The sequence below is a fragment of the Dipodomys spectabilis genome, unplaced genomic scaffold (genome assembly GCF_019054845.1).
Source record: "Dipodomys spectabilis isolate Male_0828 unplaced genomic scaffold, ASM1905484v1 ptg000004l, whole genome shotgun sequence".
Lineage (NCBI taxonomy): Eukaryota > Metazoa > Chordata > Mammalia > Rodentia > Heteromyidae > Dipodomys > Dipodomys spectabilis.
Window position 1 is genome coordinate 873,672 of NW_024870681.1, and position 17,631 is coordinate 891,302.

Sequence of the window (17,631 nt, forward strand, 5' to 3'; positions counted from 1 at the left end):
GACCAGAAAAAAAAATTATTTTTAATAACATGCTATTTCTCTAGAGAAGATTAGTTTTTATTTTCCCACAGCTGTCCTATATCTTAATGCCCAATTCCTTTCATTTTTCTTTTTGCTATCTTAAAAAAAATACTAGCATTACTAAATGTACTTTGAACTTAATCAGAACAGAGCTGTTTAATTTGAAACTAGAGGTAGAACCGTTAAGCTAGAGTGATTCATATGTGGCTCCTTTTAAAACTGCATAATGGACAGGAAGCAAGTTCATAAACTTATTGGAGACCAAAGTACAGATCCAATTGCATTCTTCTCTCCCAGCAGCTCCATCACCCTTGGATCCTTTAACAATGTCATGGAAGAGCAGCTATCTACTGCAAGTGTGCAGGCTTCTGCTTTTAGTGATCTTATTTTTGCCATGTGAAGTGACAAGTAAGTTAACATTATCATTACCTCTTTTTAGAGAAATAAAATTTCAGATTACAAAAAAAAAAAAAGTTCAATGGGTTCAGGTGCAGTGGGTTATTCTTATAATTGTAGCTACTCAAGAGGCCAAGGTCTGAGGAAGATGTCAATTTGCAACCAGTTCAGGCAGACAGATCCGTAAGACTCTTATCTCCAATTAACCAGCAAAAAGCCAAAAGTGGAGCTGTGACTCAGGCAGTAGAGTACTCGCCCTGAGGGGAGGAAAAGAGAGGGGGAGGAGGGGGAGGGAGAAGGAAAGAGAAGGAGGGGAGGAGGAGGGGGAGGGAAAGAGAGGGAGGGTAGAAGAGAGAGAATGCCCTGGTTTTGAGTTCAAGTCCCAGTACCGGCACACAAAAGAAAAGGTCAGCTGGGCTTCTAGTGGGTCACGCTTGTAATCCTAGCTACTCAGAAGGCTGAGATCTGAGGATCACAGTTCAAAGCCAGCCTGGGCAGAAAAGTCCATGAGACTCTTATCTCTAATAAACTACTTAGAAAAAGTTAGAAATGGTGCTGTGGCTCAAGTGGTAGAGCACTAAACTTGAGCACAAAGAGGCTCAGGCCCTGTGTTCAGCTCCATGACCAGCAAAAGAAAAGAAATGCTTAATGAGCATTGGACACAACCTTAAATTCCAATTTGGCTATGCAAATTAGTATGGCTCAAAATGCAGGAGTCAGGTAACATAATAGAAAATTCAGTGGAACAAATATTGTTTTATGGTTCTGGTAGTACAAGACAGCTATTAACTCCATAGCTGCAGCCAGAATTTTCCTTTTTTTTTCGTTATTGTTGTTGTTGGTTGGTCATGGGGCTTTAACTCAGAGTGTATGGGCACTCTCCCTGAGCTTTTTCCATTCAAGGCTGGTGCTCTATTACTTTGAGTCACAGCAACATTTCCAATTTTCTGGTGGTTAATTGGAAATAAGAATTTCAGGACTTTCCTGCCCAACCTGGCTTTGAACTGGGATCCTCATATCACAGTTGTAATTGTAGCTACTCAAGAGGCCAAGGTTACTAAGTCACTAAGATTTACAGGTGTGAGCCCCCAGTGCCCAGCAGATTTTTCCTATATTATAATGCATCTTGATATTAACCTTACCTTAAATATTCTATTGAAATATACCACTTACAGCAAAATGTTAATTGTGTATTCTCCCCTCTTCCTCACACTCAGATTTTAATTATGTAGTCATGGTAAAATAAATTAGACAAGACACTGGGAGATGTAGCTTAGTAGTAGAGTACATGCCTATTTAGCATGTGCAGGACCCTGAGTTAAATTCTCAACTCCAAAAAAAAATTTTTTTTAATTAGGCAGTGGCCAGGCATCGGTGGCTCATGCCTGTAATCCTAGCTATTCAGGAGGCTGAGATCTGAGGATCGAGGCTCAAAGCCAGGTCAGGTAGGAAAGACCATTATACTCTTATCTCCAATAAATCACTCAGAAAACTGAAAGTGGCTCTGTGGCTCAACTGGTAGAGGTCTCATCTTGAGCTGAAGAGCTGAGGGACAGTGCTCAGGGCCAGAGTTTGAGTCCCATGATGGACAAAAAAAAAGGCAGTATAGAAAAGAATAAAGAAGAGCAGGACACATGCCTCAGCAGTAAAGCACTTGCTGGCAATGTGATCAGTCCCGGATTCCCAGCACCACCTGCACACACATGCACACATATACATGCACACACACACACACACACACACACACACACACACACACAGAGGCATGCATGCGCACATGCAAAAATACCCTGCCTCCAAATCCCATCATTCAGAGAAAACTACCTAACATTTTGGTTATACAGTTTTCCAAATTGTTATCAAATAGTAAGGAACAAAACATTTTCTTTACCAATAGCCAAAGTATTTAAAGACAAGGGAAGATTATGAGATTAGCTCAGAGATAGAGCATTTGCCTAGCATGCATGAGACCCTGGGTTCCATTCTCAACACCAAAAGGTGGGGGGGGGGGGGGGCGGAGGAGAAGGAAAACAAACAAGTTAACAGAATATACTGATGAATGTTTTCTGGGAGAATAGGTGTGTGACAGTGAATATTTTAATTTTTTTACTTCTGAACCAGGAAAATAAAAAGAAAAGAAAATTCCGTAGGGGAATTTCTAAAACTCGGAGCAGAAAAAAAAAAAAAATCCCTGCTATATAGCCTGATTCTCAACCCCACAAAAACTTGTCTATTCCACAATCCATATTTATTTAAACATTTTTAAATTTTCCTACACTGCCAAAATAGTATTAAAACATTGAAAATGCAACATAAAATGTATCCATAATCTTGTCATTTGATCAGAAAAAGACTTTCAAATCAGATTTTTGTCAAGAGGCATATTTAATTTTGATACTTTTATGGTAATTATGAGAGATGTGCTTTCTATTCTGCCTGTTTACCTAATGCTATATCTTAGACTATTTTTCTACTCTGCTTGTTGTGTTTCCTTTTTATTTCCTCATTCCGACTCCCTTGCTTTCCTACTTCTAATCTCTTGAAAGAAACAAATTAAGTCTGGTATATCATAACTTTTGTCTTTATTTTTACCAATTCAAGTCAATATAGATAGGAATTCTTCCCAAATTATTTTCTCCATGAATATATGCTATAAGTTTTGTTGTTGTTGTTGTTATATATGTTGTTTCTATGTTCATTCTGATTATTTTCAAACTCCAGTAGTTCACAAGAGCCTTTGTTTTTTAGCATTTGCAAGAACTTGGGTTAGATCCCAACGCCACAAAAATGCCTATTGCCCAAGTTGTATTTATGTCAATCATTTAGGTATATGTGAATGAGAGCCTGGCATCTTTTAAAAAGATCTCCAAGTGTTGCTAATGGGTAGTAAAAATGAGGGACCGACACACTTAATCTTCCGTTTTAAAAGTTAATACACTGTGTTACGATTTCCTTGTAAAATCATGTCACTCATCCAGGCACTAGTGGCTTGTACCTGTAATCCTAGCTACTCAGGAGGTTGAGATCTGAGGATCACGGTTCAAGCCAGCCCAGGCAAGAAAGCCCATAAGACTCTTACCTCCAATTAACCATCAGAAAACAAGTGGTGCTATGGCTCAAAGTGATAGAGTGCTAACAGTGTCCAGGCCCAGAGTTCAAGCTCCATGACTGACCAAAAAAAAAAATCATGTCACTCAGTATGACTGTTTTTTGTAGTTAGGTTTCGTTTGTATGTTTTGTTTTGGTGCCTGTAGTACAGACCTAGGTGTTGAATCACAGCTCCATTTCTGGCTTTTGGGTGGCTAATTGGAGATAAGAGTCAGATTTTCCTTGCTGGGCTAGCTTCAAACCTCTATCCTCAGACCTTAGCCTCCTGAGTAACTAGGACTGACAGTGCCTAGCTAGAATGATAATTTTTAACTATTGAGAATACATTTTGTCACATTGTAACAGAGTTCATTTAACCAATCTCCCATTTATGGGCATCTAATAGTTTCACATTTACCCCTCAGGTTCTGTTCTAACTGTGAATGGTAAAACAGAGAACTCTATTCTGGACATTCAACGTGGCCTCCAGGCATCTCTGGAATGTGCTGTTCGAAATCACACCAGGGATGAAGAATTGCTGTGGTTCCGAGAAAATGGGAGAGTAGATTTGAAACCTGGAAACAATATCAACATCAGCTCCGTCTGTGTCTCTCCCATTAGTGAAAAGGACAACGGAGTCAACTTTACCTGCAAGCTGCAGAGGAATCAGACCATGTCTGTCTCAGTGGTGCTGAATGTCACTTGTGAGTAAAGAGAAAAGAAAGGCCAGTTTGCCATATCTGCACCACAGTAAGTGGTGGTTGACATCTAGGTGTTGATTTTGCCTAATTGCCCAGTGAAGCAGGAGAGAGCCTATTTCCCCCATACCCTTGCAAGCACTGAGTATCTGCAGGCCCCATTACAATTGCATTTCTTCTTTTCCTTTCCTTTTATCTCTCTCTCTGTCTCTGTGTGTCTCTCTCTGTCTCTGTCTCTCTCTCTCTCTCTGTGTGTGCTGGTAATGGAGCTTGAACTCAGGGTATAGGTACTAACCCTTATTATCTTTTCCCATTCAACACTGATGTTTTACAATCTGAGCCTCAGCTCCACTTCTGGCTTTTTGCTGGTGAGTTGGAGATAAGAGTCGCATGGGCTTTCTTGCCCAGGCTGGCTTCTAACTGCAATCCTCAGATCTCAGCCTCTTGAGTAGTTAGGATTATAGGCATGAGCCACTGGCAACTGGCTCTTTTTCTTTCTTTCTTTCTTTCCTTATAGTCTAGCATTTTTCCTTCTAGATGTTAATGTTGGAGAAATACTGGCACAAAAGAGACATGTGCAAAGATCTTTAATGTGGCACTGTTTAACATGTTTTTTTTTAATGAAAATAATGTAATAACTGTCAAACTAAGAGTCATATATCATACTGGGAGCGCTCTAAAAGCATTGAGCTAAATCATTGTGAATCAGTGTGGATAGATCTCAGAAACATGCAAGTTATCAAGAGAACAAGATCTTTTATGTGAACTTTTCCTATGCTCGTGAAATGATAGATTATTTTCCCTACATATAGAGAAGTCTTTTAAAAAATCTGAATTTTCCCCAAATTCATAGCGGTGGGTCCCTCGGGGGAGTCAGAAGGTAACCAGGATAGAGTCAAAGAGAATCTTAGCTTTATCTGAAAATCACTGATTTTCATAAAAGAATATCCACATACAGCTGACATCCTTAACCATTAATTTTTTTTTTTGGGGGGGGGGGGTCTGGTCGTGGGGCCTGAACTCTGGGCCTGGGCACTGTCCCTTAGCTCTTCAGCTCAAGGCTAGCACTCTACCACTTGAGCCACAATGCCACTTCCAGCTTTTTTCTTTTTGCTTATGTGGTGCTGAGGAATCGAACCCAGGACCTCAGGCATGCAAGGCAAGCACTCTACCACTGAGCCACCTTCCCAGCCCTTAACCATTAATTTTTATAGCAATTTTTATTGTGATTAAATGATTACATAAATTTCACAAATTTCACAGTATTGTGAGATGGTGATAGTTAAGGTCACAAACACATGGGGCAAATTGTCTTTTCATGGTCTATGAAGTTTATGAATTCTATGACTTTGACAATACAGTTATTTCTTCCACATTGGGTGATATGTACATTTCTTTCTTTTTGTTTAGTGTCAGACGTTCCCTCTTTCCTGGTCGTTCCCTCCCTCCCATTGCTCTCATTGAGTTGCTTAGTTCATTTTGATCAATGTCCAGTGCAGCTGATGGGTTCTGCTGTTGTATGTTTTCCTCTGTTTCTGTGTCCTCCTCCTAGTTTCCTTGTGATGTACACATATATCTTATATATGTGGTCAGCAGCATGGGGTCATTTAGTAATGATTCTACCAGCTGAGTGGAGGTCCTTTGTTTCTTGAGTCTTGTTTACTTTATCCTATCTCCTTATGTTTTGGATTTAACACCAACTTATCAGGGAGACCGTGTGCCATTTGTCTCTTTATTCTTGGTTTACCTCACTCAACACGATTTTTTCTAGTTCCATTCATTTCCCTGCAAATACCATTATTTTGTCCTTTCTAATGGCTGCATAATATTCCATTGTATGTAGGTACCACACTTTTTGGATCCATTCATCAGTAGTGGGGCATCTGGGTTGTTTCCATATCCTGGCTATTGTAAACAGTGCTGCAATGAACACGGAGGTGCATGTGTCCTTGTATCCTGGTTCCTGTTGCTCAGGATAGATGCCTAGGAGTGATATGGCTGGGTCATAAGGGAGATCAATCTTTAGCTTTCTGAGGACCCTCCAGACTGCTTTCCAAAGTGGTTGTATGAGTGTACATTCCCACCAGCAGTATAATAAGATTCCTCTTTCTCCACATCCCCTCCAGCATTTGTTGTTGACTATTAAACATTAATTTTAAATGGTTACATTAATAGGAACAAACCAGGAAGTAAAGTGCATGCTTATAATCCCTGCACTCTGGAAGATAGAGGCAGGAGCATTATGAGTTTGAGGCCAGTCTAAACTACATACTTAATGTCTTAATAAAACCAAGAAGAAAAGAAAGGAGTGGGGTGGAAAGGGGGAGGAGGGAAGCAAGCTAATAGGATCTGTCCACAAACTGAACTGTTAGATTTGGCAATTGTGTTCTTGATTCCAGCAGCTTCTTCCATATTTGAGTAGAATAAAACATCCTTGTTGGATATTGATACAGAATTCAAGCTCATTCCAAAGAGCAACAAAATGTCATTTTTCTGAGAAAGTTATTAATAGCACAGCCTACTCAGGGTCTAATTATTCAGTGTGCAGATTATACAAGCTCCTTCTTTTCATCCTTTTCCACATCTACCTCCTTCCTACTGCCCACTCCTCATCCATTTTGATGATCTTTTGCACCTTTGCCAGGAAATGCAAGGGGCATAGACAAGAAGGGAAAGTCAGGGCAGCCATTTCTCCCTAGATGTGGGTAAGCCATGGTGAAAGGTGAGAATTGAGATTATTTGCAGAGACAAGAGGATCAAGAGTTTGAGGCCAGCCTGGGCCCCATAGTGAAACTTTGACATGAAAAACAAATAACAGGCCAGGCACCAGGGGCTCATGCCTGCTACTCAGGAGGCTGAGATATGAGGATCATGGCAGACTGGGCACAACTGATACACATTCTGAGAAGAGAACATTATTTCTAGAGGATCACTAGGGAAATGCAAATATGCATTGGCAAAAATGTGGTTAGATAAAATGCAAATATTCATTGGCATAAATGTGGTTAGATAAAATGCAAAACCAGAGGGTGTAAGTAGTCTTTAAAACAACTACCACCACCACAAGAATAACATAATAATAACAATAACAACAACAACTAGTACTGTAGTGTGTGTGTGTGTGTGTGTGTGTGTGTGTGTGTGTGTACACGTGTACATGTGCACATGCGCATGCCAGTACCATAGGCTTTGTGTTCCCACTCAGCTTTTTTGCTCAAGTCTGGATCTCTGCCACTTGAGCCACACCTCCACTCCTGGCTCTTCTTTTTTCTGGTTAATTGTAGAGAAGAGTCTTATGAATTTTTCTGCCTGGGCTGGCTTCAAAACAATTCTCACCTCAGCCTTCTGGGTACCTAGGATTATAGGTATGAGCTACTAGTCCCCAACCATAATAAATTCTGTACAGGGATTATTTTATTCAATTTTTATAGCCACCCATGAGGAAGTTCTTATTAGTCCATTTTTGCTGAGATGAGAAAACCGAGACTGTAACAGTGAAGTAACTGTCTCAAAGTCATAGGAAGTGGTGTAGATGGACTTAGGATGAACTACTGTGTCTGCCTTTTTGGTATTATATATACAGCGCTTGCTAGGCAGATGCCCAATCTATGAATCATGCCTCCAGACTATATTGTACTGTTTTATCTATCTGTAGCCTGGGTCAGTTTGTTACAATAACACTCAGAAAGGAAAGACCCCAGGCCAATACTCTTGGTTAGTGTTACAAATTGTCTATTTGGTATAGGTTTATTATCATATATTACATTCATTACCATATATTATTTTATGATTTGTCTTCACTACATTAAAATTTCTGAGATTTGGAATGGAGTGTACAGTTGGAAGTGTACATTGGAATGTATATATTTGGAATTGAATATCCTCAGTTCCTAGCCCATTGCTTGGTAAACAATAATTACTCAATAAGATTTTTGTCAAAATGGATGAATGACTGCATGTGATAGACTACAAGAAGACTTTAAATGCTTACTATGAACTACTGCTTGCCATCTAATCAAACCTCAATGCTTGAGTCTTACAGTTCCTCCTCTCCTGAGTGGAAACAACTTTCAAACAGTTGAGGAAGGCAAAGATGTCAAGTTGGTTTGCGAGGTGAAATCTAATCCTCAGGCTCAAATGATGTGGTACAAAAACAATAATGTCCTGACTTTAGAGGACAATCGTCACCAAATCCAACAGACAAGTGAGTCTTTCCAGCTGTCCATCACCAAAGTCAAGAAATCAGACAATGGAACCTACAACTGTGTTGCAAATTCATCCATGAAAATGGAGACCCTGGACTTTCACCTGGTTGTTGAAGGTAACTCCCCCCCCCCCCGCCCCCCCGCAGTTCTGGGCACTGTTCCTGAGCTTCTTTTGCTTAAGGCTAGCACTCTACCACTTGAGCTACAGTGGCACTTCTGGCTTTTTCTGTGTATGTGGTGCTGAGGACTGGAACCCAGGATTTCATGTGTGCTAGGCAAGCACTCTACCTCTAAACCATGTTCCCAGACCCATAACTCTTTTAAGTGATTCCCAGTGCAAAATTTAGAAGAGAGGCCCAATAAATACTTGATGCTGACAATTGTGACTATGGCTAGAGGTTTCTTTGGAAAAATCCAGGGAATTTTGCATTAAGAATTCTAGTTGGTTCTTTTTTTTTTCTTTTTGCTTATGTGGTGCTGAGGAACTGAACCCAGGGTCTCAGGCATGCAAGGCAAGCGCTCTACCACTAAGCCACCTTCCCAGCCCTTCTAGTTGGTTCTTTTGGGGGAATTATACCCATTCCACACAGATATTCCTTTAGAAAAAAAAAAAAGATCCTTTCCTAGAACCAAGTAGAAAGAGATTCTGGTTGGTTTTTAGGGAGTGTTTCCATGAATTTTGGGGGCCACCAAGGAATGTAGAGACTGGTCTTTTGAGTTCACAGCATAATTACAAACAAAAGAGAATCCAGGGGAAAACAAAACAAAATAACAACAATAACAACAACAAAAACCAGGGAAGAAGGGCACTGATTAAATATTTCTAAATGGATCTTTAAAGTCACACCTACTTCTCAAAATCTAATTTACAAGCCAGGCACTGGTGGCTCATTCTTGTAATCCTAGCTACAAAGGAAGCTGAAATTTGAGGATTATAGGTCAAACCTAACCCTGAGAGGTTCTTATCTCCAATGAATTAGCAAAAAGCTGGATGTTGAACTATGGCTCAAGTGGTAGAGTGCCAATCTTAAGTGGAAAAGCCAAGGGATAGCACCCAGATCCTGACTTCAAGCCTTACCACTGGCACATATCCCCCACCCCACACACATAAAATCAAAGTTTAAAAATCTAACTTATAGGTTTATCAGGAAAGGGAGTGAGGAAAGATGGTATGTATACAATTTTTTTTTCAAAAAAGCTCTTTCTTTTCACTTTGTGCTTCATCTACCCAGGTTATCACCTCTGTAATAATAGAGAACAAATGAAGCTCTGAGTAGTTTTTTTTTCCTTCCTCAGCTTTCCTTGCTCAGACAAAAAAAGAAAGGTGAGGTACGGGTATAGCAGCTGTGTAGAATTGTCTGCACTGCACTTCCTTTGTGGAGGGCCAGTGTGCTCAAAGCAGCCAAACAAGCTGAGGCATCTCTGTTTTGTTAGAACATCATTTCCTTTTTAATCATTTGACTCCCTGTACCCACTCATTGCCTCTCTTGCCAGTCCCCAGGAAGTCGATGGAACTCCTGCCAGAAATGATGGACTGAAGTTACCATAGGATTTCTTATTTCCTCCCTGTAGTTGGCATGGGAAAGGGGGGGAGGGAGTTTGAGCAGAGTAACTGATGGGGAGGAAGAACTGTTGATGGTTGAATGCCCATCACTGGGACTGCTGCTTGTCCTGCAGAGCAAAGACCATATGCTTAGGAGACAATTGCTTTAAAAAGCAATCCTACAAATAACCTAAGTACCCACAGGATAAAAGCAAGCAAGCTGAGGAAGGGACATCCACCTCGATGTTTGGTGTGTGTGTGTGTGTGTGTGTGTGTGTGTGTGTGTGTGTGTGTGTGTACCAGTTCGAGGGCTTGAACAGTGTCCCTTAGTTGTTTTTTTCTTTGTTCAAGGCTTGCACTCTACCACTTGAGTCACACCTCCAGCTTCTGACTCTTTGCTGTTTAACTTGAGTAAGAGTCTCACAGACTTTCCTAGGTTGGATTCAAATCATGATCCTCAGATCTCAGCTTCCTGAGTAACTAGAATTGCAGGCATGAGCTGCTGGTGTCTGGCAAGCTTGTGCTTTTTACTTCCCCCAAGACCACCAAAGTGGGATAGGATGGGCCTTATCAAGCCAGGCCCTCCTTACTGCCCCTAAGACCACACTTGAAGACTAGGGAGTTATATCATCCCTCTTAGCTAAGAAAAAATTGTAATTGCTCTATGGCATATTAAAAAAATATAAAGCATCCAGCTTGTGTGGCAATCCACAAATTGCCTTTCAGGTGGACAGAAACTTGTTTTGGATGGAGCTCTTCCAAATTGCCTTGTTTTTTCTGATTTCTCTTTGCTTTGTTATTTCCTTGGCTGTTGGCTGTCTTCAGAACATAAGCTTTCTGTTATTGGTGCTCAGGCTCACTGCCAAATCTTCCATGAGGCTCTCCAACTTCCCTGCCCAGTGGGGTAGTGCCTAAATGAGTTCCATGCAAAGCTAAAAATGACATCATGGAGATTTTCTGCAGCTTATGATTTAGCCCATGTGTTGAAATTATTTTACCATAATGAATATTGGGAGAGGGGATGTCAACTGTGATACAGATGACAGCAAAAAACTAGAGCAAGGAGAGAGGTAAGGTGGCTGGGTGTCACTGTCATTTGTAACAGGAACTTGGGATCTAAAGGGAGCCAATGGCTCACACAGACTATTTCAGCCCCTTTGGGGGAATGAAAGTTTTCACATGTAGTTTTCTTTTATTCCATTTTCTAAAAAAAATCAAATCTATGACTGCTTTCCGATTTCTTTTCCTAAGAACCTCATATTTACTTCCTCCTTGTTCTGGCGTATTTCATTGGCATGCAAATGAAAGCCCTTAGTGTGCCCCTGAGCTGGCTCTTATAGAACCAGGGCTTTCTGGAAGAAGGTCCATCTCACAAAGTTCTTCCAGAGGGTTGATTAGACTTCTACCTCTCTAACAAAAATGCTTGGAGGCTAGGTGTGTTGCTCCGTGGTAGTATATGTTCAGCATGTACTAGATCCTGGGTTCAATCCCCAGCACCGCCACTGAAAAAGTGAAAGATAGTTAATTCATGCATTTCCTAAAATCATTCTGAGCAGGAACTGGAAAAGTAATGGAAGAAAATGACAAAAAGGTGATGGATTGGGTGTTGGTGGCAAACACCTGTAATCCTAGCTTCTTAGGAGGCTGAGATCTGAGAATCATGATCAATCTGAGAGACTCATATCTCTGATTAACCAACAAAAAGACCAGAAGTGGAGCTGTGGCTCAAGTAGTAGAACATTAGCCATCACACACACACACACACACACACACACACACACACACACACACACACACACAGCTTTAGAGGCAGGCATCCAGACCCTGAGTTCAAGCCCCAGGACCAGCACACAAACAAAACACAAGGTAATTGGGCTGGACACTAGTGGCTCACACATGTAATATAGCTACTCACAAAACTGAGATCAGAAAAGATCACAGTTCTAAGCCAACCCATGTAGAAAAGTCCATGAGATTGTTATTACCAATTAACTACCAAAAACTATGAATGAAGGTGTGGCTCAAGTGGTAGAGCATCAGCCGTGAACAGAAAGCTAAAGGACAGGGGCTGGGAAGGTGGCTCAGTGGTAGAGTGCTTGCCTTGCATGCTTGAGGCCCTGGGTTCGATTCTTCAGCACCACATAAGCAGGGGGAAAAAAGCCGGAAGTGGCGCTGTGGCTCAAGTGGTAGAGTGCTAGCCTTGAGCTAAAGAGCTGAGGGACAGCGCCCAGGCCTAGAGTTCAGGCCCCACGACCAGACCCCCCCCCCCAAAAAAAAAGCTAAGGGACAGTGCCCAGCCACACACACACACACACACACACACACACACACACACACACACACACACACACACACAGAGTAATCGGTTAGTGTAGGATTGGAGGTGTGGTTCAAATGGTAGAATGCCTTCCTGCAAGTGGAAGGCCTGAGTTCAAACCTTAGTATTGCCAAAAGCAAAAACAAGCAAACCATTACAGAGTTACACAGTTATGGAGGGATACACTCCATTTTATAATCCCAATTCCTTTAAATTTAGATCTAATTGACCTCTTCCTCTCTTCCTTTTTGCCCTTCACATTCTTATGTTTGACCCAGTTTCCTTTATAAAAACTTATCTCAATCTGTAGTTTGTTTGTTTTTGTTTTGTATGTCAGTTGTGGGACTTGAACTCTGGGCCTGAGCACTGTCCCTGCACTTCTTTTGCTCAAGCCAAGTGTTCTACCACTTGAGCCACAAGTGCCACTTCCAGTTTTCTGGTGGTTAATTGGAGATAAGAGTCTGATAGACTTTCCTGCCAGGGCTGACTTTGAACTGAGATCCTCAGACTTCAGCTTCTGGAATAACTGGGATTACAGGCATAAGCCACCAGCACCCGGTACAATCTGTATTTTGTTTGTTTACATCTGTTTCCCTACTGGGATGGAAGCTCTGTGAAGGCAGGCACCTCCTATTATATTCTTTTGCAGGGTCAACCTAGGTTTAACTCGTTAGTCACTCAGTACATATTTGCTGACTATATATTAATCACAAATCCAACCACCTGATAAGCAGTTAGATAATTGGCTATTTCCTTTAAATTCCTAACCTCTTATCTAATGATTAGATCCTGTTCCCTACCTTGAGTGACATCGGAATCCAAGGTTTAAATGAGGTCATTAAGCATATGGAAACAAAATACATTCAGTTTATTTTTACTATACACATTTATTTTATGTGTGCTAGTCCTGGAGCTTGAACTCAGGACCTAGGCACTGTCTCTTAGCTTTTTCTTTCAAGACTGGTTATTGAGCCACAGCTTTAGTTCTTGGAGATGAGTCTTACGGTCTTTCTTGCCCTGTTGTCTTTGAACTCTGATGCCCTTTTGAGTAGTTAGTACTCAGCTGCTATAAACATTTTAAATGAAGTTTTCCAGTTTTCCAGATTTTAAAATTTGTTAGACAATAAGTTACTAGCTTTATTCTTGAAGTGAAACTATTACTTCAAAGTTGGGCTCTAGTTGAAATCAGGTTACATTTCATAAATATCCAAACATTTATTAACTTTTATTAATCTTATCACTTTTTTATTCTTTGGATTCAACACATTGTCTCCAGATCTCAAACCTTTTAATTCTCTTAAGGGCTTCATGCAGCAACCTTAAAACAGACAAACAAAAAAACCCTTTCCACCTGCCTGAGATACTTACACAGTAGAGGTAAATTGTCCCTCTGTTCCTTGGGCCCATAGATCTCTCTCTCAGTCCAGTGGAATCTCCCCACCTTATCTTCTGGTGCTCACAGCCTGTCTTCCTCTTTTTGGGCATCTGGAATGCCTCTTAATGTGTTTTGGGCTTTTCAAAAAGCAAGAAATACAACTGACCTCAGCCTTACTTCTACTCTGTGTGTAGCAAGAATTTTGGATGAAAGAAATACAAAAATGGTTTGACTACTTACATTGGGGAAAATTATTCATATTATGATAGCATATTCTTTCACAAAGAGATAGATTCAAAACTTGCTTCTGCTATCTACTAGTTTTTAGGTTTTGGACAATTAACCTCTAAAGACTCTGGCTTTTCATCTGTAAGAAGGGACAATATTGTCTACCTGAATTAAGAGGATAATACACACAAACTACAAGGTGTCATAGCTGGGACCTATATCCTAGAGGCACATAAATCAGAAACATATAAATATTTCTTATTTTTCCCTGTATTTGCATTTCCAACAGATAAAAGAGTGGCCTTTCCAGCAGAACCCATTATTGCTGCATGTGTGGTGGTCTTTCTGACATTGTGCTTTGCAGTACTTGCTAGAAGGAAAAAAATAATGAAGGTAACTAAGTATTTTGAACTGAGATAAAAATGATCTCAAGGGGTGTGTGTAGTAGGGTGTGTGCTTTGCATACTTGAGGTCTTAGGTTTGATCCCTAGTGCGATGAGGAGGGGGCAGGGAGGAGGGAAATAAGATAAACCAGGTACTGGTGTCTCACACCTATAATCCTGGGTTATAATCCTAGCTACTTAGCAAGGCAACCAGGACAAAGATGTTCATGAGACCCTATCTCAATCTATAGCTGGTTGTGGTGTTACACAGCCATTATCCTAACTAGGTGGGAGGCCAAGATAAGGAGGATCACAGTTCTAGGTCAGTTGGGGTAGAAAGAGAGGCAAAGAAAGAAGGAAAGGAAAGGAAGGAAGGGAGGGAGGAAGGAAGGAAGGAAGGAAGGAAGGAAAGAAGGAGAAAGAAAGAGAAAAGGTAGGAAAGAAATGGAAGGAGAGAAAGAGAGAAGGAAGGAAAGGAAGGAGAAGAAGGAAGGAAGGAAGCAAATAAATATTGGGCATGGTAGTGTACTAGCTGTCACCCCAGCTTCAACAGAAAGTGTAAATAGGCCAGGCACTAGTAGATCAAGCCTGTAGTCATAGCTACTCAGAAGGCTGAGATCTGAGGATTGCAATTTAAAGCCAGCCCTGGCAGGAAAGTCTATGAGATACATCTCCAGTTAACTACCAAAAAGCTAGAAGTGGCGTATGACTCACTTAAGTGGTATAGCATTAGCCTTGAGCAAAAGAAGCTCAGGGATAGCTCCCAGGCCCAGAGTTCAGGCCATAGGACTGTCACCAAAAATATGGAAAGAAAGAAAATGGGAAGATCTTAGTCCAGGCAAAAAGCAAGATCCTATCTCAAAAATAATAAAAGCCAGAAGGGTTAAAAATGTGTTCAAGGAGCAGACCACTAGCCTAACAGATAAAAACCTTGAGTTCAGGGCTGAGAAGGTAGCTCAGTGGTAGAGCGCTTGCGTTGCACGCATGAGGCCCTGGGTTCAATCCTCAGCACCACATAAGCAAAAAGAAAAAAGCCGGAAGTGGCGCTGTGGCTCAAGTGTTAGAATGCTAGTCTTGAGCTGAAGAGCTGAGGGACAGCACCCAGGCCCAGTTCAGGCCCCACGACAGGACCCAAACAAACAAACAAACAAAAAAAAAATAAAACCTTGAGTTCAAAGTAGCACCAAAACAATAAACTTAAAATGTTAAAGTTGTGGGATGGAAGAAAAGCTGTACATAGGGTATTAATGTAACTTTATAAAGAACAAAAGTGTATATGGACAAACAGCTGTGGTGTTAGGAGTAGATTTGGGATTCATTTTTCTTGCTTTTGAGTTTTCCCTGATGGGTTTGGGGCCCACAGCTGTCACCCAGCACTCAGGAAGCTGAGGCAAGAGGATTCCAAGTTTGAGGTCAAAGAGAGACCCTGATTTCCCCCCCCCCAAAAAAAAACCCAGATAAATATATTTTTAAGGTCCCTTTATTGTTGCTATGGTGCCTGTGGTATGATAAATAAACACAAAGTAATATCTGCTCTGGATTCAAATTTGCATCTCAAATACAACACATAGCCTGGGGGGGGGGGAATGGACTGGGTTTGAATTGCCCACTGGTTTACCTCATTGTTTTATATGACTCAAAGAACATGCATGCACAGGTTAATGCCATGCATTTGACTCTACCAGTAATTCATGCCAAAAAGGGCAGACATGGCAAAAAGCCTCTAAGGAAAAGCCAACCTGTACTAGTCAGCAAGGGGCATTCTACTTGCAACACTTCACTGAGTGTTATTTAGGGCAACAATGTTTCCAGAGAAACAGTTCAAACAGTTCATCCCTTCCCCTGCCCACCCCCCCTCCCCCATTGCAATCCAATGTAGTTCTTTCCACCATTAAAAAAAGAGAAGAAAAGAAAATGAAAGAATGGCCAGCCATTTGGAACCCTGGAAGCATCCTGAATGAGTTACATCTTCTCAAATTTCAATAAATAGTATTCCAAAATGAGACTTGACCCAGTGTAGAGGAAGGCCATATTTCTATAGCATCTATCCCCAAGCCATTGTTACTTTGTTGCATTCAAAATGTTTCTCTACAAGCTTTTAGAAAAGCAAGCAAACTGATGACTCTCTTCGTGTTTGCTTTCAGCTCTGCATAAAGAAGAGAGACCCTCACACAGACACAGCTTTGTAAGTGCTCTGGGATGGGGCCATTAAAAAAAAAAAGCAGTGGGCAGTAGTGGTTACATCAGGCAAACTCCTCCAGAGATGGATGGTTACATCAGGCAAACTCCTCCAGAGATGGAAGGAGCTGGAAGGTGATGGGGTTCAGAAGGAAATAGGAGGCAGAGGAAGACAGGTAGAAAGGTTGCTTAGAACTGAGAACACCCACTCTCTGAGCAGGTTTAACCTGTGCTTGTGCAATTGCATTCATTGCCAACAAAGCAAGTTGAGAAGGCCTGCCCTGGGTGGGGGAGCTTAGTCTTTCCCAAGGCCAGGCCATGGCCCTCTTCAATACTGTCTTCTCTTTGGTTAGTGTGTTGCTTCAACACACATAAAGTGAGCAGGGGTGACAAGAACAAAGGCAAGCTGTCAGAGAGGATGGATTTTGTTTTGATTGTTTCTTTGCTTCTTGCTATGATCATTGTTATAATTAATTTCTTGCTTCATTTCAGATGAGAAAGCTGGGATGCCAGCTAATCTAACAAGAGTTTTGGAGCAGGACAGCTTCAATTTATGTAGTCCCATCTGTATTTATTGCTATTATTACATTCTTCCTCCTCCCCCACCCCTGTTAAATTGTCAGAGCTTGTAAAGAAATGCTTCTTTAATCACCAAGCAGTAGTTCTTATGACTCATTTGATATGCTTATGGAACCATTTTAGAGACGGAGTTGTTTAGAACAAAAGTGAGATTTTTGTTAAATCTTCTTCTAGACGTATAGGTTAGTTAATTGACATTTGTTCCAAATAGATTGGTAACCATTTGTTATTTGATTTTTTTTTTCCTCCCTGAGAAAGAGATTAGCAGACATTTGGGTCTCATAAATCAATGTGTTAAATGAATGAATGAAAAAATAAATAAACAAGAAACAACACATAGAGGTCAATTTTTTTAAGTTGCCAAGAAAAACACATAAAAATACCAATTAACATCTGCTTTCAGCATCATTTGATTAAAAAAATAAAGACGGAAGGATATAGTCTCAGAACATGAGACACTGTTTTAAATGGAATAAATTTAGTAGCACAAACATTTCAGTATATCTTTATTTTTCTCAGCTTACCAAGGTTGGCATGGTCACAAACTCTGGGACTTCTATGTGGTGATGACTGTGTGAGAATCAGGGAAGGGTGCCAGGGTGGGCGCAGGTGGCAGGGTCC

General features: G+C 40.9%; 1 protein-coding gene across 1 annotated transcript; it reads left to right on the top strand.

Moving 5' to 3' along the window:
• Nucleotides 1-258: 258 nt before the first annotated feature.
• On the top strand, nucleotides 259-17,333 carry Tmigd1 (transmembrane and immunoglobulin domain containing 1). Its single transcript, XM_042692333.1, has 6 exons — nucleotides 259-429; nucleotides 3,930-4,208; nucleotides 8,245-8,523; nucleotides 14,160-14,263; nucleotides 16,398-16,438; nucleotides 16,924-17,333. The coding sequence occupies exons 1-6, from the start codon at nucleotides 348-350 to the stop codon at nucleotides 16,925-16,927; spliced, it is 789 nt and encodes a 262-aa protein (XP_042548267.1). The 5' UTR covers nucleotides 259-347; the 3' UTR covers nucleotides 16,928-17,333.
• The last annotated feature ends 298 nt before the right edge of the window (nucleotides 17,334-17,631 follow it).